Raw genomic sequence first — 23,746 nt, 5'->3', positions numbered from 1 at the left:
CACCAAACGCCAAAACGCGATGTTCCACCTTCGTTCGGGGTCGTGCTATCTTGCACATACACCTTCGTCACACACGCAACTAAATTGCTCTTTGCACACCAAGCACGTCACACACACACAACTTCGATTGCCGTAAAACGCGCTGTTCCACCTTGTATCGCTTCGTTCGTGGTCGTGCTGCTTGCGTGCAAGCGCCATGAACCGCCCACCCTGTTGCTCCAGCGGGTTAAACCATGTTAAACCCTGCTGCGCTATGGTCAATTTCTATGGGCCCCACGCGCGCGCGCATAGGGACTAGGGCGTTTCAGGAACTAGGCGCGTTTTTTACACGACAACTGGGGACCTAGGCTCCCCTAGGGCGAAAAGTTACCTAGATATATAGTTCCTGTTGGCGCCGCGGGGGCGGCGCTGCAGTCGACCGGCTGCACAGGCGAGCGAATGTAAATGCGCGGTAGGCCTCTCCTCAGTTTCCTTCCTCCGTGAGAGGTTCCCACATTTCCGGCCCAGCTTTTCCTCTTGTTCTACTATCTCTATGCACAAAATGTTGCGGTCTACGTTGTCATAGGGTCCTGTGATGTCTAAAAAGGCCACGTACAACGGTCTGCTTTCTGCTTTTGATATTTGAATACACTGAGTAAGAACAAACAAGTTATTGCGCTTATTATGGCGCAATAACTTGGCGCAATAAACAAAAATTGCGCTTATTATGGCGCCTCTAACGGGAGACATTGAAACTAATTGAGGCATCCTTTGAGTGATCTTACTATGCTTGTTTTATTAGCAGCGGCGCGCGGTCGATTTTTTCGCCCTCTGTGGCCATTTCTTGAACTTGAGAGTGGCTTCTGGTTCGGCTTGGCGCGTTCTGCTGTGCACGACGGCACGACCTCCTGCAGAAGCTGTCGCTCTTTGGCCGCCGTGATTGCAACAACGCACAGTAGCCCGCCTCCGATCGTCGAAGGTGCAATTATCATTTCGTTCAAAACCTTGAGACAAGTCGGCATAGTTTGGCGTTATCAGAATGACTTACTGGAGAGTAGCCGGCCTCACGTAAGTGTTCTGAAGTACTGCTTGCAGTGACCGTTTCGCCCTTGAGCATGGTACCGGGCACATGCAGGGTTGAAATTCTAAGCTCCTATTACACTGCTGTTCCAGTTACCTACAGTTCTCATCAATAGCTGCAAGAGCCGTTAGGAACTCAGTGAAGAAAGATGCACATCAAATGGCTTCAGCGGCTTCCTTGGAGTCCACCATTAAAATGGCTACATGGAAGGATGGAAAACCGATCAGTAAGTCTGCACGTCGAATGTAAAAGTTCAATTACAGGGTACGTTCGATTCGCCTGCAGCACTTGAACCAGTTCGCGAGGTGCTGCACCCTGCCATTCGTTTCAGCGGTGCAGCAATGGCGCCCGCAGAACCCCGACGCTCGTTTCAAAAGGTGGAGGAAAGGTGCAGGGCTCGTTCATGATTTTGCTGCACCCGCTCCACTGTCGGTGCCGACTTGGTGCAGGCATACAGGTGCGAAGCAGAGGCGCAGCAAACGACGCAGCACACGGGCGCGAGCGCCGTTAAAACCCCGCTTACGCACGTCTGATGTGTCTACGCAACTGGTGTGGTGTGTATTTACGCCCCAGAGAGCGATCATATATGCAGTTCAGGACCTCTCAAACTTGCGCACTCCGTGCACATTAGTCTGACATAGCACAAAGCCTGCACCGCGTCTGCACCTTTGCATTCGTTTCGAGTGTTTCGCTGGGCCTGCACCTCCGGAATCAAACTGCAGTTTCTGGACTTCTCGCGAACCGCCGGGAACTGGTCACAGTGGTGCAGGCGAATCGAACAGACCCACAGTATACTCAAGTATAAAGGAGGATCACCCCCTCTCCCCACTCCTTTTATATAAGCGGTTAATTTTCTTTCTCTTTTTTTCAGAAAAAGAGACGTGAAGTAGCGGTTGGTCAAGACAGGACAGTAGTAACGAACGAATAAACGTGTAATGAACTTCAGTGAGCTTTTTTTGCTTTGTTCACAAGGATCATTATTTGACCTTGTCTGATACTTGACACTAATTTACAACATTGCAAAAGGACGTAGACTACTTTTCTTTGACGAGGCTTGCTTTTTTATTATTAAGCATGAATTGGTCGCGGCAAAACTGGTTTATTTTTGGCCGAGAATCCTTATTTGGGTGTTCTGTCCTTTACACTAATTTCAACACTGCGATCGAAACGATGTAGACCCTTCACTACCTATGCTAGCTGCATGGTCAGCAGACAATGCCACATATACCATCAGAGCCTCTGCACCGTGACGCAAACACTTTAGCAAGAGCATGAATACTGCGGAACCGCGACGCACACTGAGCCGACACTGCTGCTACAAGACACTCTATGGGGCAGCATTTTTCTTTCTGAGGAATAATGCTTGGAGAAGATTTTTGTGCAAATTTTGGACAAAGAACAGCACTATTGATGTGTTGGCAACTTGATGCTTGCTCCTACTTTTTGCGTGAAAAGGCACTGTGGCCAAATCGGGCACAAATAATGCAAGCGAAACAAATTCATGGTGATAATGTGACTGGGTATTAGAAGCTTCAGCTTGCATACCCAACCATCACTCGCTATTTAATTGCACCATGGTGCACTCAGATCACCAGTTCTACAAGTGACCCAGTCTACACCAAGCTATTGAATAAATAGAAAACCTTTATTTCTCTTCAATCTACAAAAACAAACAGCACTCAGTAAACAATACAGAGAAAGTGTCAAATGAAATGCAAGAACAATGTTACAGTGAGGCAAAGGTGAATTTAACAATTCTTAAAATTTGTAATTGCAAAAAGATGACACATTCTGCTTTAAGTGGAAACACGAGGAAAGGGGAGAGGTAGTGGAAATGCTGCACGAAGAGCCGAAAATATGGCAATACAAACCAGTGGCAAAACATTTGTCAAAGGTGCTGAGCAGCACAGCACATGGCCAGTTAACAAATACTTGTTGAACTGAAATATTGGCTACAGTATACATCTATGTGCAAAGTGCTCTGCCACACTGTTAAGTCTTAAAGAAGAGCAGTAGAACCTATCTTCAAAGCAAACTTAATTTTCATTTCAAACTGTGTTTAATAAATTGGTACAAAATGTGCATGGTTGAGGGAAAACTGCTTAAGTAACCGTGATGCACTATCTTGGATAATGCACAGATTGCTGTTGGTTGTACACCAATTAAAGTGCACTAGCAAAGCATTATTTTGAAATGGGAACATGTACAGCTTTGCCCCTCCTCCTTTCCCCTTAAGGTGAAAAGAAACATGGAAGAAAAAAAAAATGGGGAAAAGCAGGTGATCCCCAGAGCACCCTTAACAATGTTCTACTGCAGCAAGAGCCAAATTGCTGCCACACTGTACACTCCTCGTGCACACTTCCATCATTCTAGCCCACTGCATGCCAGGCACAGCACACTACAAAAACTTCACAGTGCCTTGACCACAAGTGTCCTCCATTGAGATGAACCCTGTGGATTCCCCAGATGCCTCACATTGACTGGAAGCTAGCAGGTGAGAGAGCTCTGGGTGACCATAAGCAGACGTTTGGCCATGCGTCCCATGTCGTGAAGAGGTGTTCCTGTGAGGAATTTGCTGAGCTTCTGGCACAGCTGTGTCAAGATAACTTTCATGTGCTCCTTTGTGACTGCGTTTTCTTTGTCTAGGCTGAGCACAGCCTCTTCCAGGTACCTGTAGGTAGATAACAGGCAATATAGACTTTTGTGAGAGACAACCATCATAACTAAGGTGTCTACAAGGTTTCACAGGCTCCTGCTAAAAGTTGCAAGCTAGTAAAGAAAAATTCATCAGGCATGCTAATGCATCCCAGTAACTTTTTATAAGGGGCCGTTGGCAGCCAGGCATTTGGATAAAACCAACCAGGGCAAGTGAAGTTGTTAATAATAATCTACAATGGAGGAAAAGCACCAGAAGGAAAAATAATTTGATGTTCACAAATCTGACATTTTCCACTAAAAGTCCGTGTGGAAGTATTACACAAGTGAGGAACAAGTTGCACTAGAGATGCAAAAATCTGCATGAAAAGCTAAAAATGTCTACCTAAATGCTGTTGGTACTGATGATGGATATGACATCCACTAGGAAGATGTTCTGACTTACAGAATATTGCAAGACCCTGGCCAATGTCAACCAATAGCTATGCTTTGCATGCAACCAATCACTACCTTGATGATTGTAATACACTGATAACATTACAATGGTATCTAATGCACATACTTCACTATCTGCACAAAGTATAAGAAATAGCTCATTGAAAAAATGTCAAGCAGTTAAGGCACAATGCTTACTTCAGCTTAATTTCAGTGCTGGTCGCAAGGTCTGCACACAACTGCTGGATGAGCGAGAGCAGCACTGGCTGTTGTAAAGGGCATGGATGCTGGCCAAAGACAATGGCAGGGGACACCATCTCGCATGTTGACACAACTGTAGCCAGGTCAGCCACTGAAAGAGCCTGGATGACAAATTTTGTTTTGTTATAAGGAGACTAAAGTGAAGTTCAATTTTGGATGTATATTTTAGACAGTGTCATATAGGTCACTAACACATCATTCTACTGAAGTCCATAGCTCTATCACTTATACACACAGAAAATATGGGGGCACCTAAGCAATTATTATGATGTGTAAATGCAAGAGCATTACTTGTTGTAGAGTATGTCGCTGACTTTAGTGTTGTAGCGAAATGTTGCAGAGTTTAGTGCTGCTGCACTGTTTCCGAGTGTAATGTTGCTGCTTATGAAGTCATAACAACGCAAGATTGAGATTTCTCAACCGAGTTTTAATTGAAGAGTGTTCTTTCTCGATGACAGTACTTTTCCGAGCTGCACCATAGTGTTGACACTACATTTCTTCATCAGCTTCTTAGGTGAACACCTCATACTCTGGGGGGGATGTTGTCCAACGGGTAACTGATATGCGTTGCATCTTATTCATTGTCGTCATCCATGGGGTCCGGCTTGCAGTGACATCTCCGCAGCCTCGCTCTGCCATCTAGTGAACCACCCGCCAGGCAGAGCCATACCATGAGCACACACTCAAAGATATTCATCACTGTAGCCTGTTGCAATGGTGGCAGAGTGGTTAGCGTGCCCAGCTACGCAGCAGTAGCAGTGGATCGAATCCTCACCATGGCAATTCACGGCTTTCTGATGGCGGCGGGGTTGCACAATGTAATGCTCTCACATTAAGAAGAGATGAACACTTCAGCAATATCAGCAATACATGAACTAGTCAGCTCATGCAGTTGTGGTTACCTTTATATTGCTGTTGATTGCACTGAAATGTTATGTAATCTAATTATTTCATTTTTATGGAAATTATTCTTATACCATAGCACTTGTACTGGGATTTGCAAGAATAAATACATCCCGGAGCTAGTTCTTTTGAATTGTTTTGGCTCTTTCCAGTAGTCTCCTGTGGTAGACTATCTGGACCTGAAATGACACCTTGACTCTGAGCACTGAGAAGTGAACTCGAAGCACATCACCACAACACACACACACATAAAAACGAGGGATGGACACAGAAGACATACACAGTGCTGACTTTCAACTTGTTAAAGTTGGAAGTCAGCTCCATGGATCTCTCCTATGTTCGTCACCGTTTTACATGCTGTTATTAGATGATCATAATCAAACTAGCCTGAATTTCCGCTCCAGTGAAGTTAACCACTATTGCTCCTTGCTGCATACCTGCAATAGGTAGTTTGATGCACCGTAGCTTTACCAGTTAAAGTTTTTGCCTCATAGTTACTCGTGCTCTCCTTTATACTGTTTTAGTTTTTGTACGAGAACTTTGGTTTTCTGCTCCTTGGGAGCCACCTGTCCCCACTAGCACCATGCAAAAAATGGTACCCTACATGGATGGACATGGTTCCATTGCAAATTCTCTCTAGCCCATGTGCATTTCATATTTGATGGTTCAGGTTTGGTTATAGCTTGCAGAGAATTTTATTGCACACTGCAGAACGCTTTTGGGAAGTGGAGTGCTGCTGAAATGCAACAATTGGAAATAAGTGCACCAGGCCTCGGAGTTACATATTTTCAACATAGCAATGCAGCAGCTTTTGGGCACTGATTAGCACTGTTAGATATAATTGTTGTTTATAACTTCTTCCACTTGCTTGCATACTCTGCAATGTTTGTGCATTTCACTCAGCTTTATTAGGCTCCTTGTCTGGACCAAATTGGTTGTATAAAACAACCTCATAGATTACACAAACACCAATTAAAGTGACTTCTACTGTGACAAGAGCAACAATGACGAGGCAATGTGTGCCCAACATGGCAACGGCATCCTAGACTATAATAAAGAAGAAATGAGGCACTTGCGATTTTTATGACATATGATGAAAACACAATGACAGGAATTAAATGATATGGCAACAGAACTGTGACAGTGCTGTCAAGTGATAAGACAGAGAATTAAAAAATTGGAACCTTGCTGTGTGCCCAGCAATCGTACCACAATGCAACCACTCTGTGGGTCGGATTGCTTTGTTAGGCAAGATGTGTTTCACATATCACTTTGGAATGTGCGTGAAATGGTGGTAATTATATTTATTTTGGCATGCTGTAAAGAGCGCAGCTGTCAACACATGGTCACTACACAATACAAACAATCAACCTCTCTTGGAAGACCCTTTGCAGAGAATTCGCTATGAGTCATGAGAAAAGCAAAGATGGCGATTCCTAACGATAAAAGGTTGGATGGCACTGAACACTGGCCAATGTGGTATACTCAACACGGCCTTTTCAAGCCTTTGAACCTAGAAAAACTACAATTGCTATTTGGCATTCTACCAGAAACCAGGCAGTCAATTAAAACGGGTTTTACATTCGAAAATCTATGAGGCGTGCTGCAGTAGTAGGATATGAAAAAATCAGTTGCCGACTGTATATACTCTGCACACAAACTGAAGAGGCAAAGAATTACAATGTGCAAGCATTTGGTGTAGAATGCGTGCTGCTGACAGGCAGCCGAATCAAAACTAGAGTGTACTAGATAGGAGCAGTGGGTCTAGCGCAGGCTCCCTCCTCTGACACATATTTTATTGAAATGTTAGTGGCACCACCATCGCCTGCTAAACACGTATTGTGTCAGAGACCCTACTGGAGCTGCTTGGAGCTCCAAGTCATTTCACTTTGCTATATCTAGTTTTGCTACTTGGTGGCAGAAACAGTGATTTTATTCCCCAGTGACGCATAAAGAAAATGGACAAAGAGTGACAAAAACAACGGAAGTGATGCAAGAACGACGGCGCGTAGAGCAGACAACAGTGACCGGTCCGTGAACTTGTTGAAACAGCCAGAGTTTCAGCATAAGGTGATGGCAGCGCCGCCCCAATTTCAGTGTTTTCTGCATCACTCTCGGCGCTTGCCACAGCATCCACTGGAATCACTCCCCCAGTACACAAATTAATTACTTCTCTACACCTTGCGGGTTTCCGTAGAACTATTACGTCAAACTCTTGCCTTTGCTTCGAGTTGTTGACAAATTGGACTTCGCCCTGCCATCTGCTAGCCCCCTGGTTATAGCTCAGATGGTAGAGTGGCTGCCCCGGAAAGGCAGTGGTCTCAAGTTCGAGTCCTGGACCAGGACAAATGTTTCTTCAACTGTGAGGCTTTTCTTTTGAGGAACCTGTATGGATTTCTTTTGCAACAATTGCTACGATTGGGTGGATGTCTCATTTTCCCCCCAATTAATTACTTCTCTCCACCTTGTGGGTGTCTGCAGAACTATTACAACAGTACACTATAATGCATCCACTCGTTTTTGAAAAGTAAAATTTTGCCTGTTCTTTTCCTCCCCCCCATCAGAAGCTCAACCGAGCTCAGGCAGTCACATTAAGAATGATTCAAACTAACTCTTATCCCACACCTTTTGTGCTTAACAAAATTGACCAGGATTTTCCCGCGGAATGTAAAAGTTGTGGACACACACCGTGTCTGTTTGATCATATGTTCTGGCTGTGCCCCAACCAAAGGGCTTCGGATCTCAATAGTGAGGAGGACTGGAGTGGGCGCATATCCAGCGAAGTCCTCCAAGATCAACTCCTGGCCGTCCGGAGAGCTCACGACATCGGGAAAGCCTTTGGCCTACCGGTGCCTACGTGGGCGGAGCCACCGACTTAGCCTGGGGTCTTGTGCCCTCGGACCATAGTTTCTCTGGACTAAAATAAAGTTCTTGCCATGCCATGTCATGTTCTGTATCTACACTATCTCAATTTAGGCATGTTACGTGCCCAGAATTTTTATTGCCATTGACCAAGGGGCAAGTATTACCAGTAAGCCCTCTTTTCTTGCAGCTCAGAAACTATATAAAACTACGTGCTAATGACTATAAATTATGGATGACCTGGCACGGGAAGAAATATTGATAATGCCGGAGAGGCAGTAGCACCGTCTCAACCCCAGCAATTCTGGACATTGCCTCTAGTTGCATACGTTTACACCATACACCACGTGGCATACAGACAACGATGAAGTCTGGCTGCTGGGTGTCTGTGCCGAAAGGTAGTGAAATGCAAAATCCTTGAAAAGAGAAAACAAGAAATTCGAGTCGCTGCACGATGGCTCCCTGCCCTGACAACCGCCGGGCACTCATTTTCCAGCCTTCTCCTCATGCCTCTCTCCCGTCGCCCTTCCACCCCTCCGAACATGAATGGACTGTGACCATAGCTCTGCTCCGCACAACCCTCCGAAACACGACTGGATCCCACCAACTGCGCTGCTCTCAGATTGCTCGCTGGTTCCTCATTCAGCACAGTTCTGCAAACAGCTTAATCACTTGCGTTTCGTCTTTGCTGGTTGCGTTGAAATTGTTCCTGGCCACGTGGTTTCTCAGCCTCGCTTGACTCGCTGCTGAAACGGAAGATGGCTGATCCGCCCACTGATCATCGGTAATGCACGACGTTGCCGGTGAAAAGAAAGCGCATGGCTACCAGATTTGGATAACGTGCTTCTAACCGGTGATGCAATCGTCATGAATATGCTTCAATGAGATGGCGACGGAAACGACGGCAGCAATGACGCGTTAGGGCAGGCTGCCTCAATGTTGTCCTCACAGGAGGCCTGGCAGATTATTCAGTTCCTCCGGGGCTTTGTTTCCAAAGAAACCTTCCGCTGCACTACGTGGAGCACCTGGATGCCTTGGAGAGGGATGTCGACAAGCTTCGCGTAAAGCACGCAAGGCTGACGGACCTGGGGTTTTCTCGTGCAAGCCAGCGAGAAGTACGTGGAGAGATGCTTGTGGCGATCTTGCCTCGGCGTTTATTCTGGATTTCTCAAGCTGAGAGGCTGCTGTGGCAGCCTTATCGCAATTTTCAAAAGCCCCTTTTGGGGCTACCAAAGCGATGCCTCGGCGGAGCTCACACATCGTTTGCTGCCCGTGACACCTCTTTGCCATTCTTTAACGCCAACAGCCGCTGCTTGTTACACGCAATCAGAGTGCCCAGGAAGCAGTTAAATGAGTGAACACAATCAGCAGTTAGAGTAAGGTGGTGGGGAGGGGCACTGGCCTCCCCGCCATTATAGTTTTCACACATCAGCTCCACCATCCCCCTATTTTGATTTTTTTTTTATGCAACCCAGTTATAACAATGGAATTTTTGTGGCACTTGAATATTGTTGCAAGTGGGTTCGATTGTATCAAGAAACCATCCCGAACCTGCTGCTGCTCAATCCACTCCACCCTTGACCATGGCCTTTTCTACCAATACTTGTAGACCTGCAGCTCTGTAGCGATCTTCGACTGTGGCAGTTATATTACCGATGACGAAAGTGAGGAGCTCTGGCAGAAAATTCTGCATCACAGGGGCGAATAGAATGTTAATGCCCTCCCATCTTGCTCAGTTTCAAAGTGTTCAACACAGTTTGCCACTGCACAAGGAACGTGAACAAATGAGTAGTACAAAAGCTTGCATGGTTCCTTCACACGAATGCGAGGTGCCCTTGAGTACAGCATCCGCCATTACACCCTGTGTGCAGATTCGGTTTGTTAAAATCAGTTAACGAAAACTACCGATAATTTACTCAGTGCAATACGAGTCAAGTAGTTGTTTCTCGTGGTGTCTGTATTTCTTTAGCAGTCTCACAGCCTTGGAAATCCACAGCATGACTAGATACCAGCCGAGTCTGTCTCTTGACCAGTTTTCCTTCAGATGTATGAAGCAAGCATACCCTTACTAGGCCATTCTTGCCTGGGAAAATCTTTCCAACCTTGCAAAGTTTCCACTGCATTCCTTTATGTGCTTTCCCAAGCAGAAGCATATCTGCTTCTTGTATAGCAAAAGGCTTCTCCACTGTCTAGGCAACCTGCGTGTGCCTGCTGAGCCAGCACAACGCTGCTGCCGTTTTCGTTTTCCCGTCTGTCCCTTGTTCAATTGGTCACTTGCACAGCACTTCTCTCGCTCTCCCCTCGGCCAGCACACCTCATTGAGAAGCTTGCTTGCTGCCTTGTTTGTTGGTAGGATTTTTCAGCAACCACATTATACGCAGTACAGTGAAACCTCGTTAAACCGTAGTTGGCCGGAGCTCGGATAAACTACATACTAAATGGTAGTACTGCTTAATCGAAATTGCATGAGGTCGCCCACTTAAAAACCTGTCAAAAACGGAACTCAAAAGAGAGTGCAATGAAAGGGTAAAAAACATGCAGTATTTTTATTCACTTCACGCGACAAAACTGGTATTTTCGTTTAGTGCCGCGGCAGCCTAGCAGCGACGATAGCAGCCTCAAACTTACTGAAGCTGTGAGCCAGCTTTTCAGCCAGCCCCCTCTTCTCAGCAAACACTCGCATGGCAGATTCCTCGTTGGCGTTGCATGTTCTCCATGCATGCGGGCGGTAGCGCTGCACAAGTTTCAGGGTGCCTTTTTCTTTGCAAGGTGCTGTTTTCGTCGCGACGATTGTATGCACGAGGCTGACGTAACGCTCAGCTTCTGCCACTGTCAGGCCTGAATCGCCCGTGCTATCGCTTTCCGTGTCGTCCTGATCACTGTCGCTAGTTGACACTTTGGCAACAACAGAGGCAACGATGGCAAAAAGTCGGACATCGTAGCCGACATCTTTTCATGGTCGCAGCAGCGCTGCTGAGCAACTTTTTTGCATTCCAAATGCCACACACCGTAGTCAACAGTAGATCCCTGTTGCATTCCAGTGCCGACTTCGTGTCACATTCGATAGCACGAACAATGTCTAATTTTCCTTCTATGCTGAGCACCCGGTGTCCTTTTTATCCGAGCTTCGGCATGACGCGAGTCCTTGTTTGCACGATGCCACACTGCTCTCTGGCACGGTGCTGAAATGATGTTGATGTTGAGGTGGCTTCATGCACAAACGCATGGGGTGCTTGGAGGCCATTGTTCTGATCTCTGAGGCTTGTTGTTCTGCCGGACCACCCGACAGAGAACGCACCGCCATGTTTGCTTGATGAAAAGTGGGAACACTACGTGTTAACCGATATGTACGCAATAAGCTGGTACGGTTTATGCGGATACAAAACACATTATGTTCAATGGCCGCTGAGCCTGGGATTTGACTTTACTACTTTTAAGACGAAACTACTGTTTAAGCAGGTGCGGTTTAACGAGGTTTTATGGTATTTCATTAAGCGTGGCTGCACAATTAAATTTTTATGGGCAGATAAATGGGAGCCAGAAAAGACTGCAATATTCACAGTCCTGCACTATAAGTGGCTACACTTATAAGTGCTCCAGGCTGTAGTTCGCACATCATTGTGAGTGCAGGAAGTACAAACGGGCCATTTTCAACCTGTGTTTTTGGAGAAACATGTTTAAAGGAGTACTGACACAAAAAAAATCCACGTGTTTTTTTTTCTGCTTTAATAAGTAGTTAATGACCCAGTAATCACGGCACGAAACATAATTTACTTCAGAGCGCAACAGGTAATTATTTGCAGTGTTTTTTGTAGCGACCAGTCGGAGTTTTGGTTTCAGAGAGCAACGAGACGGCAGAGGCAGAAATGTCAACCAAGTGGGCACGTGTTGGCAAAAGGTCATGACGTATGCTCTGACGCGTAGCCAGCGTGCGCGCAAGCTTCGTTTTGCTAGTTCGTCTGCTATGCCTACATGTGGTTTGCCATGTCCTCGCCATCATCGTCGTCGTTTTTGTCGTCCAGCGGCGACGATTTCCTGCATGTTGTCCTGCGACTGCAGCATCGGTCGGACGACCGCAGCCAATGACAGCGCCGGTAGCGTGAACATCATGGCCACATGGTAGACCCGGCAGGGCGGGGCCGGCGAGTGGGCGCCTCGCCGCTCCGATCATGTCTTTTTTTTTCTCTCCCTGGTCGAAACGCGGGCCTCTTTCGCCGCTGACGGCGGCACATAAATCGGCTACAATTTGTTTCTGACACGAAATAACTTCTAGAATAAAGTGACCTCGAAAGAGTGCGAGTTATAAAATGTTGTGTGAAATAGTAAATCGTTGGCATGATTTCTACTCGGACGTGGTCAGCGCAGACGCGCCAGCAATTGTCTGTATACGAAGCGGCTCGCCTGACTGGCGTGTTTACTCATCGCTACTAACGGCACGGGGAAAACTAACCGTATTTTCACTTAAGAGAAACGTAAATGTTCAGGCACTGATTGTGCTGACGAATTTAGGTGCTTTATTACGAGCTGCGGACGCATCGCAAGGACCCTCGACCCATGATAGACGGCCGGCGAGCTAGGCCTACATTGTCTCCCAGCGATCGCGAGCTTGCCTGGCATGTTCGTTCGCTTCTGTCGGCGCCAATGAAATCAAATGTGCTGCAATTTAAGCGTGACATAACTGTGTACACGTTGTGCCGACAAACATAGGCGCTTCGTTATACGAGCTGCAAGCGATCGTGTCACAAGCGCAACCGGTGTCTGATTCGATGGCCCAACGAGCTATGTCTGCCGGCTCCTGGCCATCGGCGGCTGTCAACGGATCCGATACTGCTAACGCGGCCTTGCGGAAACACGTCTACAGCGCTCGCATAGATGTGCTTATATTGTCATCGTTTGTTTTAAACAAGATAGCTGTGCAAATACGGTTGCTTTAACTTTCTGTATGAAGTTACGCAGCATTCCGAACTTCCACGCAGGGGCGCCGGTTGTGGGCAGAGCTACCTGCCGCTCGCTTATTCGTACCATGTGTCCCGAATCGCCTCATGCGTCAAGTCGCACACGACGCGCTGCACAACAGATCGCACGGAAAATCGCACTATGTGTCTCGCGCTTTAGACGTGGCCAATCACTTAGCAACTTGGATATTGCAGCCGGCGATGACGAGGACGAACCTCAACAAAACCCTCGCATCGGCCACATTCAAAGGTGAGACGCAACAAATCGGCATTGAACTTTGTGGCCTGCACGGTATTTAACCAGTAGCGTGTATATATTCATGCGTGGTCAGTGCAGCGCAGTCAAGCTGATAGTGCAGGAAATATCCTGATGGACACGACAAAAACGGCAGTTGCAGCGACACGGAGAGCGTTCCACTACAAGTACAACAGCTAGAACAAGAAACAACAGTGGAGAAGAGCACATGTAAGCCACATGGCAGCCAACGAAAATTCATGGCGTAGACACATGACGTAGCGTTTTCTTGGTTATTTACAACCCCACCATGATGTCAATGTCGCGAGGTGCTCCGTCTTGCGGTTGGCTGCGTGCACATACTTTAAAATTGATTTTAAATATGTTCTAAGCTATATTCACCGCTGATATTCTGTAGACGATGTGTGTGTGACAACCTAAATCGATCTTACAAGTTATCTCGACTTCAAATTTTTGTGTCAGTACTCCTTTAAATGAATATAGAACATGCAATACAAAGTGAGAAAGTCTGGACTCAGATTTTTGGAAGCAAGTAAACCAAGTTTAAAATTATCTTTAATGACCCTTCGAAAGAAAGGTTTTTCATGTATGGTCTGTTGTCAAGTGAGGACAACCTGTGCAGCACTTATTCACTTTTGCGAATCATTCCAAACCACTGTGATTGTCATGAATGTGCAGTAATGTAACTTTACTTGAACAAAGCATGGACAGCATAGTGGTAACAAATGGCCAAATGACAAAACACAGAACAATTTCCATGTTCATTATTTATTGCAGTGCCATCACCATTGTGGCGGGACTCACCTGCTGGAAAGCCATATTATACTGGCCCTGACGCACTAGTAGAGTAATCTGCTGCAGCACAAGATGTGGGTCAGCAACGGGCACTGGTGTGTTCATTTTAGAGCGAGCTCCTATTCCTTCAGATGCAGCTGCGGCTACTGTCTCTTTCAGTGCGCCATGCATCTCTTCCCTCAGATTGTTCACAAGCATCTCCTGTTGCCTGCAGGCCACAAGATTGAAAAATGGTTTTCATGGCAGTCCTGTTTGATTTCAATCAATAACATCTGCTGGGCCCTGATGCACAGGTAGTGAAACTCACCCAGCCAATGCTTGTAGAAGTCCTGCCTTCAGGTTATGCAATGAATTTGTCACAGCCTCATCAAGAGAAGCCCGAAAATCTGGAGGCACCAGTGCAGCTTTATGGTCACGTAAAAAGATCTGTAGACTGCGGTCCACGTTTGACTCAACATTCTTCATGGCTTCGGCAGCACGAGCTTCACCATGTTTATCAATATGCTGCTGGGCTTGATGGAGAACTGTAGAAGAAAATAAACAGGATCATCAGCTCTAAATTGAAGAAACACTACAACTGGTTGAAAGGGGTAATGGGAATGCAAGTACAGGCTCTTTATATTTATTATCACATTTAAAGGGCCCCTCACCATGCCCCATTGCAAATTGCATGTATCGCACAGTTTAGGGAGAGCTTTACGGCAAGAATTTTTCAAAATGGTCCATTACTAGAGGAGATGGCAGAAATCGAAAATTTGTGTTTCCGTGCTGCCAAATGGCTGGCTTTAATGCTAACATAGAAACTATCTTGCTCTGAATCGATGACTGTTCGTAAGCAACATTTCTTCCCTAAGTTGTCCCGTACCACAGCTGAGGCACGCTGCCCGTCTACGTCCCAAGCACCACCGTCTCCTTTCTTTGTTTTTCATTTTTCGCAGCATGGCGCACTCCGAGCAATAATACAATGAAACCTTGTTACTACGAACACCACATTAACAAACTTTTCAGAAATCCCCTGCTGAATTCTTATGGTTTCAATGTAAAAGTACCGTATTTACCCGAATGTAATGCAAGTTTTTTTTACCATAAACAGAAGTGAAAAGTCACCCCCCGCATTACATTCGAATACTAGGCATAAAAATGCTAAGAAAGGCACCAAACACTCATTATTAAGCTCGCTTAATGTGCCGCATTTACATGCGTGTCGATTGACCTGCTCCTTCAAAGTCGCACGCTTTAAATTCAGTGGTCAACCAATACGCGAACCACGGCCAGGGCGAGTCGCGAATGCGGTGCAAACGCGAAAAAGGCAGAGCAGACGACACCAACGAGAGCACGCCAGCAACGAGTCACCTTGGAAGGACCAAATGCGCTCGTGAGTGTCGAACGAGTGGCGCGCGAAACGGACGCGCCTTTTTCTCACTACTAGGTGATTTTACAACGAGCGCCCCTTGGTGCGCGAAATGGACGCGCCTTTTTTTATTCTAGTGATGTAGCGGTCCGCTTGGGCCACTGGCGGCGAGTCCTGGACACTTGTTTCCATGATAGTACCACGTGACCTACGCCACCGACTCCTCAGGCAGTGCGTAGCCGCATGGTCTGTGCTTCGACACGTTGGTGTGTTCCTGCCTGCTTAATGTGCCTACATCCAAAATGGCGTGCTATCGCGCTCAGTATACCGCTGGCTTCAAGCGCAACGCTATTCTACTCGCCGAAAAAGTCGCTAACTCAGCGGCCACAAGAAGCCTGGATATCAACGAATCAATGATAAGGGGATGGAGGAAGCATCGCCAGGAGTTGTTCAGTTGCAACAGTCAAAGAAAAGGTGTCCGTGGGCCCAAGAAAGGCCGCTTCCTGGATTTGGAGCGTCGTCTTGCGGACTTTGTAGGTGAACAACGCTCCCGGCTTCTTGGTGTGAGCATTGAAATGCTTCAGTGCAAAGCACGTGAACTTGCATGAGATGCGGGTTTGGCCCCAAACCAATTCAAGGCATCGTGCAGCTGGATACAGAAGTTCATGCGAAGGGCGAGCTTTTCCCTTCAACGCACTACCTCGATTTGTCAGAAACTACCTGAGGACTTCAGAGTCGAAACTTCTCGCGTTTCAGCGGTATGTCATTGATCTCCGCCGCTCTACCAACATGCCACTTGGACACATCGGGAATGCGGACCAAACCCCCGTGTACCTTGATATGCCAATGGTTAGGACAGTGCACAAGTCTGGTGAACACGAAGTTTGGATTATGCACAAGTCTGGTGAACACGAAGTTTGGATTAGAAGCACTGAAAACGAAAAGAATCGGATAACAGTTATGCTCGCATGTTTGGCTGATGGTCGCAAGCTCCCTCCCTTCATAATTTTTCGCCGGAAGACTATCCAGAAAGAAAAATTTCCGAACAATGTTGTCGTACGCTGCCATGAAAAAGGCTGGATAGACTCGGGACTCGTCGTAGATTGCATTTCCAGCGTTTGGGACCGAAGGCCAGGTGCATTGCTGCATCCAGAATCAATATTGGTGCTGGATTCTTTTCGAGGTCACCTCACACCCGGCGTGAAAGAAAAGCTGCAGCGTGACCGAACGCATTTGGTTGTTATACCGGGTGGAATGACGTCCATTCTTCAGCCCTTGGATGTTTGCTTGAACAAGCCGTTCAAGGATCGCTTGCGGCAGCTGTATTAGGACTGGATTGAATGTGGATCTACCTCAACACCTGCAGGGAGACTGAAACGCCTGAGTGCATCTACTGTTGCCCAGTGGGTTTCAGCTGCTTGGTACAGGCTGCCTCATGAAACAGTCCACCGCGCATTTAAGAAATGTTCTATTTCAAATGCCCTCGACGGAAGTGAGGACGATCTGTTGTGGGAAACAACTAGTCACAAAGAGGAGTCCAGCTGTGATGACGACAGCGACGGCGACATCAGTAGTGAGGATGACGAATAGGCATAGTTTGCAGGTACTTCAATAAAGCTGCTCTCGACTTTCTCTATCAGCTCCCCCTCTGATATCACCGTCATCGAGTCGATTCGAGCGCTTGGAGGCAGTGCACAGAAAGGGACTTCACTTGGCGATAGGAGTTCCAACGGTGGCTTCAAACAAGAAAGTCACTAATGAGGCAGAGTCTCTTCCACTCCGTCTCTTGGCACCTCAGGCCTTGCTGACACAGCTATTAAGGCTGGGCGAGTCACGCGCGGGCACAGCCCTTCCCCGGCGGCTAAGAGCAAGAACTCGCTCACATTTCCATGCAGCACTGAACACCTTCCGATTTTTAGGATTGGACTGGCCTAAACGAAGTCGCCTTGACCCGCCATGGTCTTTTTCGGACATTACCTGCAGCCTCAATGTACCTCACCTACCGACGAAACGCATCATTTCAACTGCCGAAGCAAAGTTTATTGTGCTGGACCACTTGAGCACTGTGTTTCAAAGCCATCTACAAGCGTACACAGACGGTTCGGTGTGCGCACAAACAGCTAGCTGTGCAGTGGCATTCTGCATACCATCCCTTGATGTGTCATGGTCTGGCCGACTGGATCACGTAGTTTCCTCTACAACAGTAGAAAGCGCCACAATCACTGCGGCTTTGCGGAAACTACGGGCCTTTTCTGCACGAGATGTCGTGGTGCTGACGGATTCCAAGTCAGCATTACAGAGATTACATCGAGGCCTACCTCTAGAAAAATTTACAAGGCAGTCTCTGGCACTGATTGACGACCGAACGAGCAAAGGATTTAACTTAAGGTTTCAGTGGATTCCATCACACGTAGGAATTGATGGAAACGAGGAAGCTGACGCCCTTGCACGCCTAGCGCTGACATGTGTCCCAAAAGTGAAAGCTCCAAAAGCTTTTCAAAACCCTCAGGGTGCAATCCGCCTTCACTTTAGAGAGATGCACAAGAATCCACACGAATCCTGTGTGACTCATGGATTTACACGCGAACAAGCGACGCTTTTATACCGCATCAGGACCGACTCCGCGTACACCCCAGCTTGGTTATTCAAGACTGGGCTTCGCGCTTCCCCACTCTGTGTTTTCTGTGGCGACATTGGCGGCATCGAACATTTCATTTGGCTATGCCCGCTGTTTGACACAGAAAGAAAAGCGATGGTCGACAACCTACAAAAGAGCGGTCTCACGCACAGGACCTTTGAAGACGTTTTCCCCGGAGGGCCCGCGGCATTCAGGAAGAGGGTGCAACGACAGCTGATAGCCTTCCTGCGAGACACGGGGCTCATCGACACCTAGTGACACAACCCTGATCTCAATTCGAAGGAGGATCAGGCGGAACAATTGCCGTCTATGTATGCCAGGCTAACCCCGCCTGCTTCAACATCACCACCACCACCACCTTCAGAATCCCAAACTTTTCAGAATAACGACCGTTATTCAGTTTCCGTGTCATGTAACAACGCCTCAGTATTACTAACTAATACTAAGAAATCTTGGGATTCTTAACTTTGTGTGTATCCTTCACGGCAATTAAAACAGTAGGCTAGCGGACGACAAGGCGCAGAAAGCGAACGCCATGGTGCATGGGTTTGGAAAACCAGAGACAAAAAAAAGCAGGAGATAATTTCTTTTAAATCTATTGTGGAGGCGAAGATGCATTGGGTTTTGCGAGCGCATGCTCCACACAGAAAAGTGTTGCCTAGCAACAGAGGCGCATCTCTTCCTTCCTTCGGCCTTCTTTCTGCGCATGCTTCTTTCTTTCACGCTTCTTTCTGTGACCATACTAGCTACGCGCGTGGAGAAATGTAACCTCTGTATTCACGGGGACACCACACAGTCACATTTTGCACTCTTTCCAGATGATGTTGTTTATGCTATGTGGGAATGCGCGACTCTCACGCGTCCCCTGAGATCTTGTTTTCCCGCATAGCTCCAGTCTCCTGCAGTGCGGTTTCGCCGCGTGGCCTGGCGCCCGCGGCGGTCGGAGTGGTTGAAGCGCAGTGCGAGAGATGGCGCGAGTGTTGCGCTGCTAACGCCACCTACAGGCGGCGGGGTTACTTGGGTGCGGGAAACACAAGGCACTCTCTCTTGGGCGGCTGATCGGCGAGTGCCACGGACGTCCCGCGCGCGCACTGATCCATGCTTCTGCGAGACCGCCTCGCGTGGCCTGCCTTCAAACGCGCCACCGTTCGCATGACCGTACGCGCGAACGACCAGGCGTTGGGATCCAGCATGGGGCGAACATATTCGCTCGTTATCCGGTCGCGGTGAGTCGGACTTCTAAATTTGTCGCGCGCCCATCGGCATGTTTTGTGGATAGCAACTCGGCTAGCAGGCATTGATCTATGAAAGGTGCAATAAATGCCCTTGTGATTGTTTGCACTACTGTGTTGTCGTTCCTTTGTCCCAAGAGCACGGATTAGAAACCCCACAGCACACTTGCGGTTTGGAATAGTTGAGGTGTCTGATTTGAGTGAGACAAGTGTCCATGGCAAGGAATGTGGAAAAAAAAAAAAAAAAAAAAAAAAAAAAAAAAAAAAAAAACTGCTGGCTCTTTCCTAATCAAGAATAGATGTAAGCATGAAATGGCTACCGGCAAAGCAGTTTGGTAGGAGAGGATACTAGCCACAATCTTAAAATGGGCGTAGTGCTCTGAACCTCATTGCAAGTGTCGTCTTGTCTCGGCAAAACAACTATCCGCGGCGTGCCGCATGCTGCCAGCTTGGTCATGCAGCATGGCGCCATCTTTTGAGGCGATGCGAAAATGTTCGAATTAACGAGGTTTCTACACTAATAACTCAAAAAATGCCTAAAACATCAACATACCTTACTTCATGAAATAACTGGTTATTGTTGCGTGAGAGAAAGTTGCACGGAAAGCACGATTTTTTGGAGTTCTTGTAGGTGGTGCAGTCCGGGCAGACTGTCGGGAGAAACGACACGGGTGTCCTCCAAAACTTTAAGGGCGTCATCGGCCTCTTTAGCAGTGCGGCGCGGCACTTCACACTCATCCATGACAGGTGCATTTTTGCTATCAGAGACGGGCTCTTCGTCGCCTAGTACATCCAGTATTTCGTCATCGCTGAGGTGACCGGCAACGGCAACGTCACTATCGATGTGGATGCATTCGTCCAGTGGGACGTCCAAAGGCACAAGTCTGTTGAAGCGACTGTCATCTTCCTCGGCGTTTTGGTTAACATCCGCATCCCCGGCTTCCAAAGAATCACTGTCACGGACAAAGCCATTGTGTCAGAAGCAGTTCGCAACTGCTGCGGGCGGCGTGTTTCTCCACACATGCGCCACCATGTGCACTGCACTGAGCAGAATTACATCATATTTTCTCTTTGACTCCACACATAGCAACATGCACTCAAGCACTTGTCTTCTGTATCGGCCTTTCACATACTGAATAATTCCCTGATCCAGAGGCTGCAGGGAAGCGGTTGTGTTACGCGGCAAAAAAAGCAGCTGTATGTTTGTCAGCCCCGACACATTATTGTGCGCACTACAGTTATCTAGAACAATTAGCGCTTGGCACGATTTTGCACAAAAGCGGCGGTCCAGTTTGCGGAGCCAGGCCTGAAACATTGCTGAGGCCATCCACACCTTTCGATTCGAGTGATAGTCTACGGGAAGTTTCTTTATGCTTTTGAAGCATCTCGGCTTGTCTGCTTTGCTGATTATCAACAGCGGTAGCCGCTCTGTGCCAGTCTTGTTGGCAGCCAGCAAAACTGTTACTCTGTCCTTGCTTCGTTTACCGCCAACGCAAGGGTCCCCCTTAAATGTGATGGTTTTATCCGGCAGGGTTTTGTAGAAGAGGGCTGTCTCATCTGCATTAAAAATGTCGCAGGCATCATAATCGGCTAGGCATGCAGGTAATCTTCGAGAACACTTTTATTCACAGCCCCTTTCTCGCCGCACACGCTTTGGAAGACCAGGCTGTGTCTTTTCCTGAATCGGTCGATCCAGCCTTCCGATGCCTTAAAGGCTTTGATGCTGAGCTTCAGCACGTACTTTTCGGCCTCCGCACAGATAAGGGGGCCACTCAAAGGCAGCTGTGCGTCGCGCAAATCGGCAATCCATCTTAACAATGCTTCTTCAAGTTTCGGGTGCGCTGCTGTTCGCAGTCTCTTCCTGTTGTCAGCGAACTTGTCGCTGTCGTACGCCTGAAGAATCTCCACTTCATTTTTCACGTACGTGCTGAGCGTGCTTCTCTTCACATTGAATTTACTCATTATGACCTCCCGAGGCACCGCTGCCTTCACGGCTTTCAATATTTCTACTTTCGCTGCCAAATCCTTCGCCTCATACTTCGCCCACTTTGGTGGGGCATGAGAGCACATGGTGGCGCAGCTAGGCGTGGTAACGAAGCGATAGGTACAAGCATGATGTCAAGAAAAAACAAAGTATAAATGGAAAAAAGAAAAGCGCAAACAAAATTTCACACACACACACACACAAAAAAAAGTTTCGCCGTCCTCGCACACGCACCTGACGCAAATTGATAAACACGATAAAAACAACAACGAAAAAAAAACTGCGCAACTCCGCAACCACACAACTGCACAAGCAAAAGATAACGTCGGAAATGGCGGACAGCAATACGTGTGTACAAAGAAAAAAACATGTATGTATAGATTAGGGTTGCTAGCATAGACAGATAACTACCGTGCTGATAACCATAGCGATGCAGAGGTAGTGCCAAGCGCCAAAAGCAACTGCAAAGCCAGAAGTACATCATTGCTCCCATGTTTTTTGAGACATAGGTTTGTCTATTATATAGCAACAAAATAAACATGGTGGCCTTGACGTATTTCAGGCCTTTCGGCACTCCCAGCACATGCAAGTATGGCCTTTGAGATCGGCGCACGCTAATCAGAGACGCCATCGCTGGCGGTGCGATTTGAACACCCCCTAGTGCCACCCAATCCTAAATGCCTCACGTGCCTCTGAGCTCCGCAAGCTGTCCGAATTAACAGAAGTACGACCAGATATGTCCGAATTAACGGGAGTTTCGTGCCATAGGGTTATGTACATGTTTGACGGGACCAGACAGCGTGTCCGAATTAACTGAATTTCCAAATTAACGAGGGCCAAATTAACGAGCTTTTACTGTAGTAGCTGACATGGTCACTGGACTACTCGTCTTCACTAGCGCTGGCAATGGCATCGCTGCTACGGTCCTACAATGCGTCGTCGTCCAGCGAAAATGCACATTTGGCAAACGACTAATGCACCCAATCACACACAGTTGTCAGGGAGGCTCTTTTCACAGGTCCAGTTGGCGTAAGTTCGCGGTCTTCTGCTGCCAGCCACTCGTTGTAATCACGGTGGAGCAGGTCCTTAAAAGGCGAAGATCCAGGCTTGTTTCATGACCATGTCGCACTTCACGGGCAGGGACCTACAGCTGGCAGCTCGGCCTACAGCTCCGGAAAGCGTCCAGACTTTGGCACGTGGGAAATTCCTCACTTGCCATTAAAGGTGAAAATTTCGCTTCGCTGCAGTCTCCACTCTCGCACCACCCATCCAGAAACACCGAAATTGTGGCCCACTGCGCAGTGATTTGTTTCTTCGGCGTAAAGGATGGCAGACCTCTCTGCTGTGAACGAGTGGCGAATGATTAGCGGGCCTGGAGCACTCATGATGACGGAGGAAGCATGGAAGTAGCACGTAGCCGGCAGTCAAGTCCAACGCGTCAAACCAATGCCTTTGGTCAAACTAAGAGCATAGAGAAAGGGAAAGAGGAACATGTAAGCGGTGCCTGCTCTTCCATGAACTACCGATCCTCCTCGCAAGCTCCGCCGCGAATGGAATAGCGGTGCTTCCATCAACTATCGACACACCCCCAAGAGTGTTGTGTGCACTGTAAAACTCTAAAAAATGTTGAAAAACCCTTCCGCAAAGCGAACAAACACGCGGCATAGCGAAAAGCTACGGGTAGGGCCATAGAGCAAACATAAAACTGTAAGAACGTTGTAGCTCTCGTTGATCTCGCTTTTTTGGCGGTGCCATGTCTTTAGTTCGATTGCAAATCGACCTCCCCCCCCACACACACTTCAGATTTTCAAATTCTAAAAGATAGGTCGACCTGCAATCGTGTAAATACGGTATATGGTGCTATGTACCTGCCTTTTGAACATCGCTATCGGAAATTAGAAATAAAATTTCAGCATACTAGAAGTTACAGCTTGAGTAATACCGTAAAAACCTGCATATAATACGAGTTAGGAAAACTATAGGAAAACATTTATTTAAGTTGTGCTCCGCACCTCAACTGCTGTCTTCCTCAGCTGCGCTCTCTCCGGATAGTTCCTTGTCGGACATATCTTCCCAGAGGTACTCATCCTCTGTGCCACTGAGTGCGTTCAAGATGCCGCACTTCTTGAATGCTGGCCCATGGGTCCACAATCCACTTGTATAGCATGGCTGGCGAAGCCCGCTTCAACCGCCCGATCGGCATCACTGCAGGCTTACCTGAGTGCATCCAATCTGCAAAACACCACTTGACAGCGTCTTTGAACGGCTTGTTTACGCAAACATCTAAAGGCTGCAGCTGAGACGTCATCCCACCCGGGATGACGACGAGTTCAGTGCTGGATTCACGCAAAAGCCTCTT

General features: G+C 47.5%; 1 protein-coding gene across 6 annotated transcripts in view; it reads right to left on the bottom strand.

The window, feature by feature from the left end:
- Nucleotides 1-2,686: 2,686 nt before the first annotated feature.
- Nucleotides 2,687-23,746, bottom strand: part of Ge-1 (Enhancer of mRNA-decapping protein 4 homolog Ge-1) — a 222,399-nt gene continuing 201,339 nt past the window's right edge. For all 6 annotated transcript variants that reach the window (XM_055063694.1, XM_055063698.2, XM_055063697.1 and 3 more), the window contains 4 exons: nucleotides 14,490-14,706; nucleotides 14,192-14,390; nucleotides 4,349-4,512; nucleotides 2,687-3,731 (listed from right to left, as the gene is read on the bottom strand). In XM_055063694.1, coding sequence (XP_054919669.1) covers nucleotides 3,548-3,731; nucleotides 4,349-4,512; nucleotides 14,192-14,390; nucleotides 14,490-14,706 — 764 coding nt within the window. In that variant the 3' untranslated portion in view covers nucleotides 2,687-3,547. The remainder of the gene's footprint in view (nucleotides 3,732-4,348; nucleotides 4,513-14,191; nucleotides 14,391-14,489; nucleotides 14,707-23,746) is intronic.

Source organism: Dermacentor andersoni, chromosome 1 (genome assembly GCF_023375885.2).
Source record: "Dermacentor andersoni chromosome 1, qqDerAnde1_hic_scaffold, whole genome shotgun sequence".
Classification (NCBI taxonomy): Eukaryota; Metazoa; Arthropoda; class Arachnida; order Ixodida; family Ixodidae; genus Dermacentor; species Dermacentor andersoni.
Note: the sequence above shows the minus strand (reverse complement) of the source record. Positions and strands in the feature narration are given on the sequence as shown.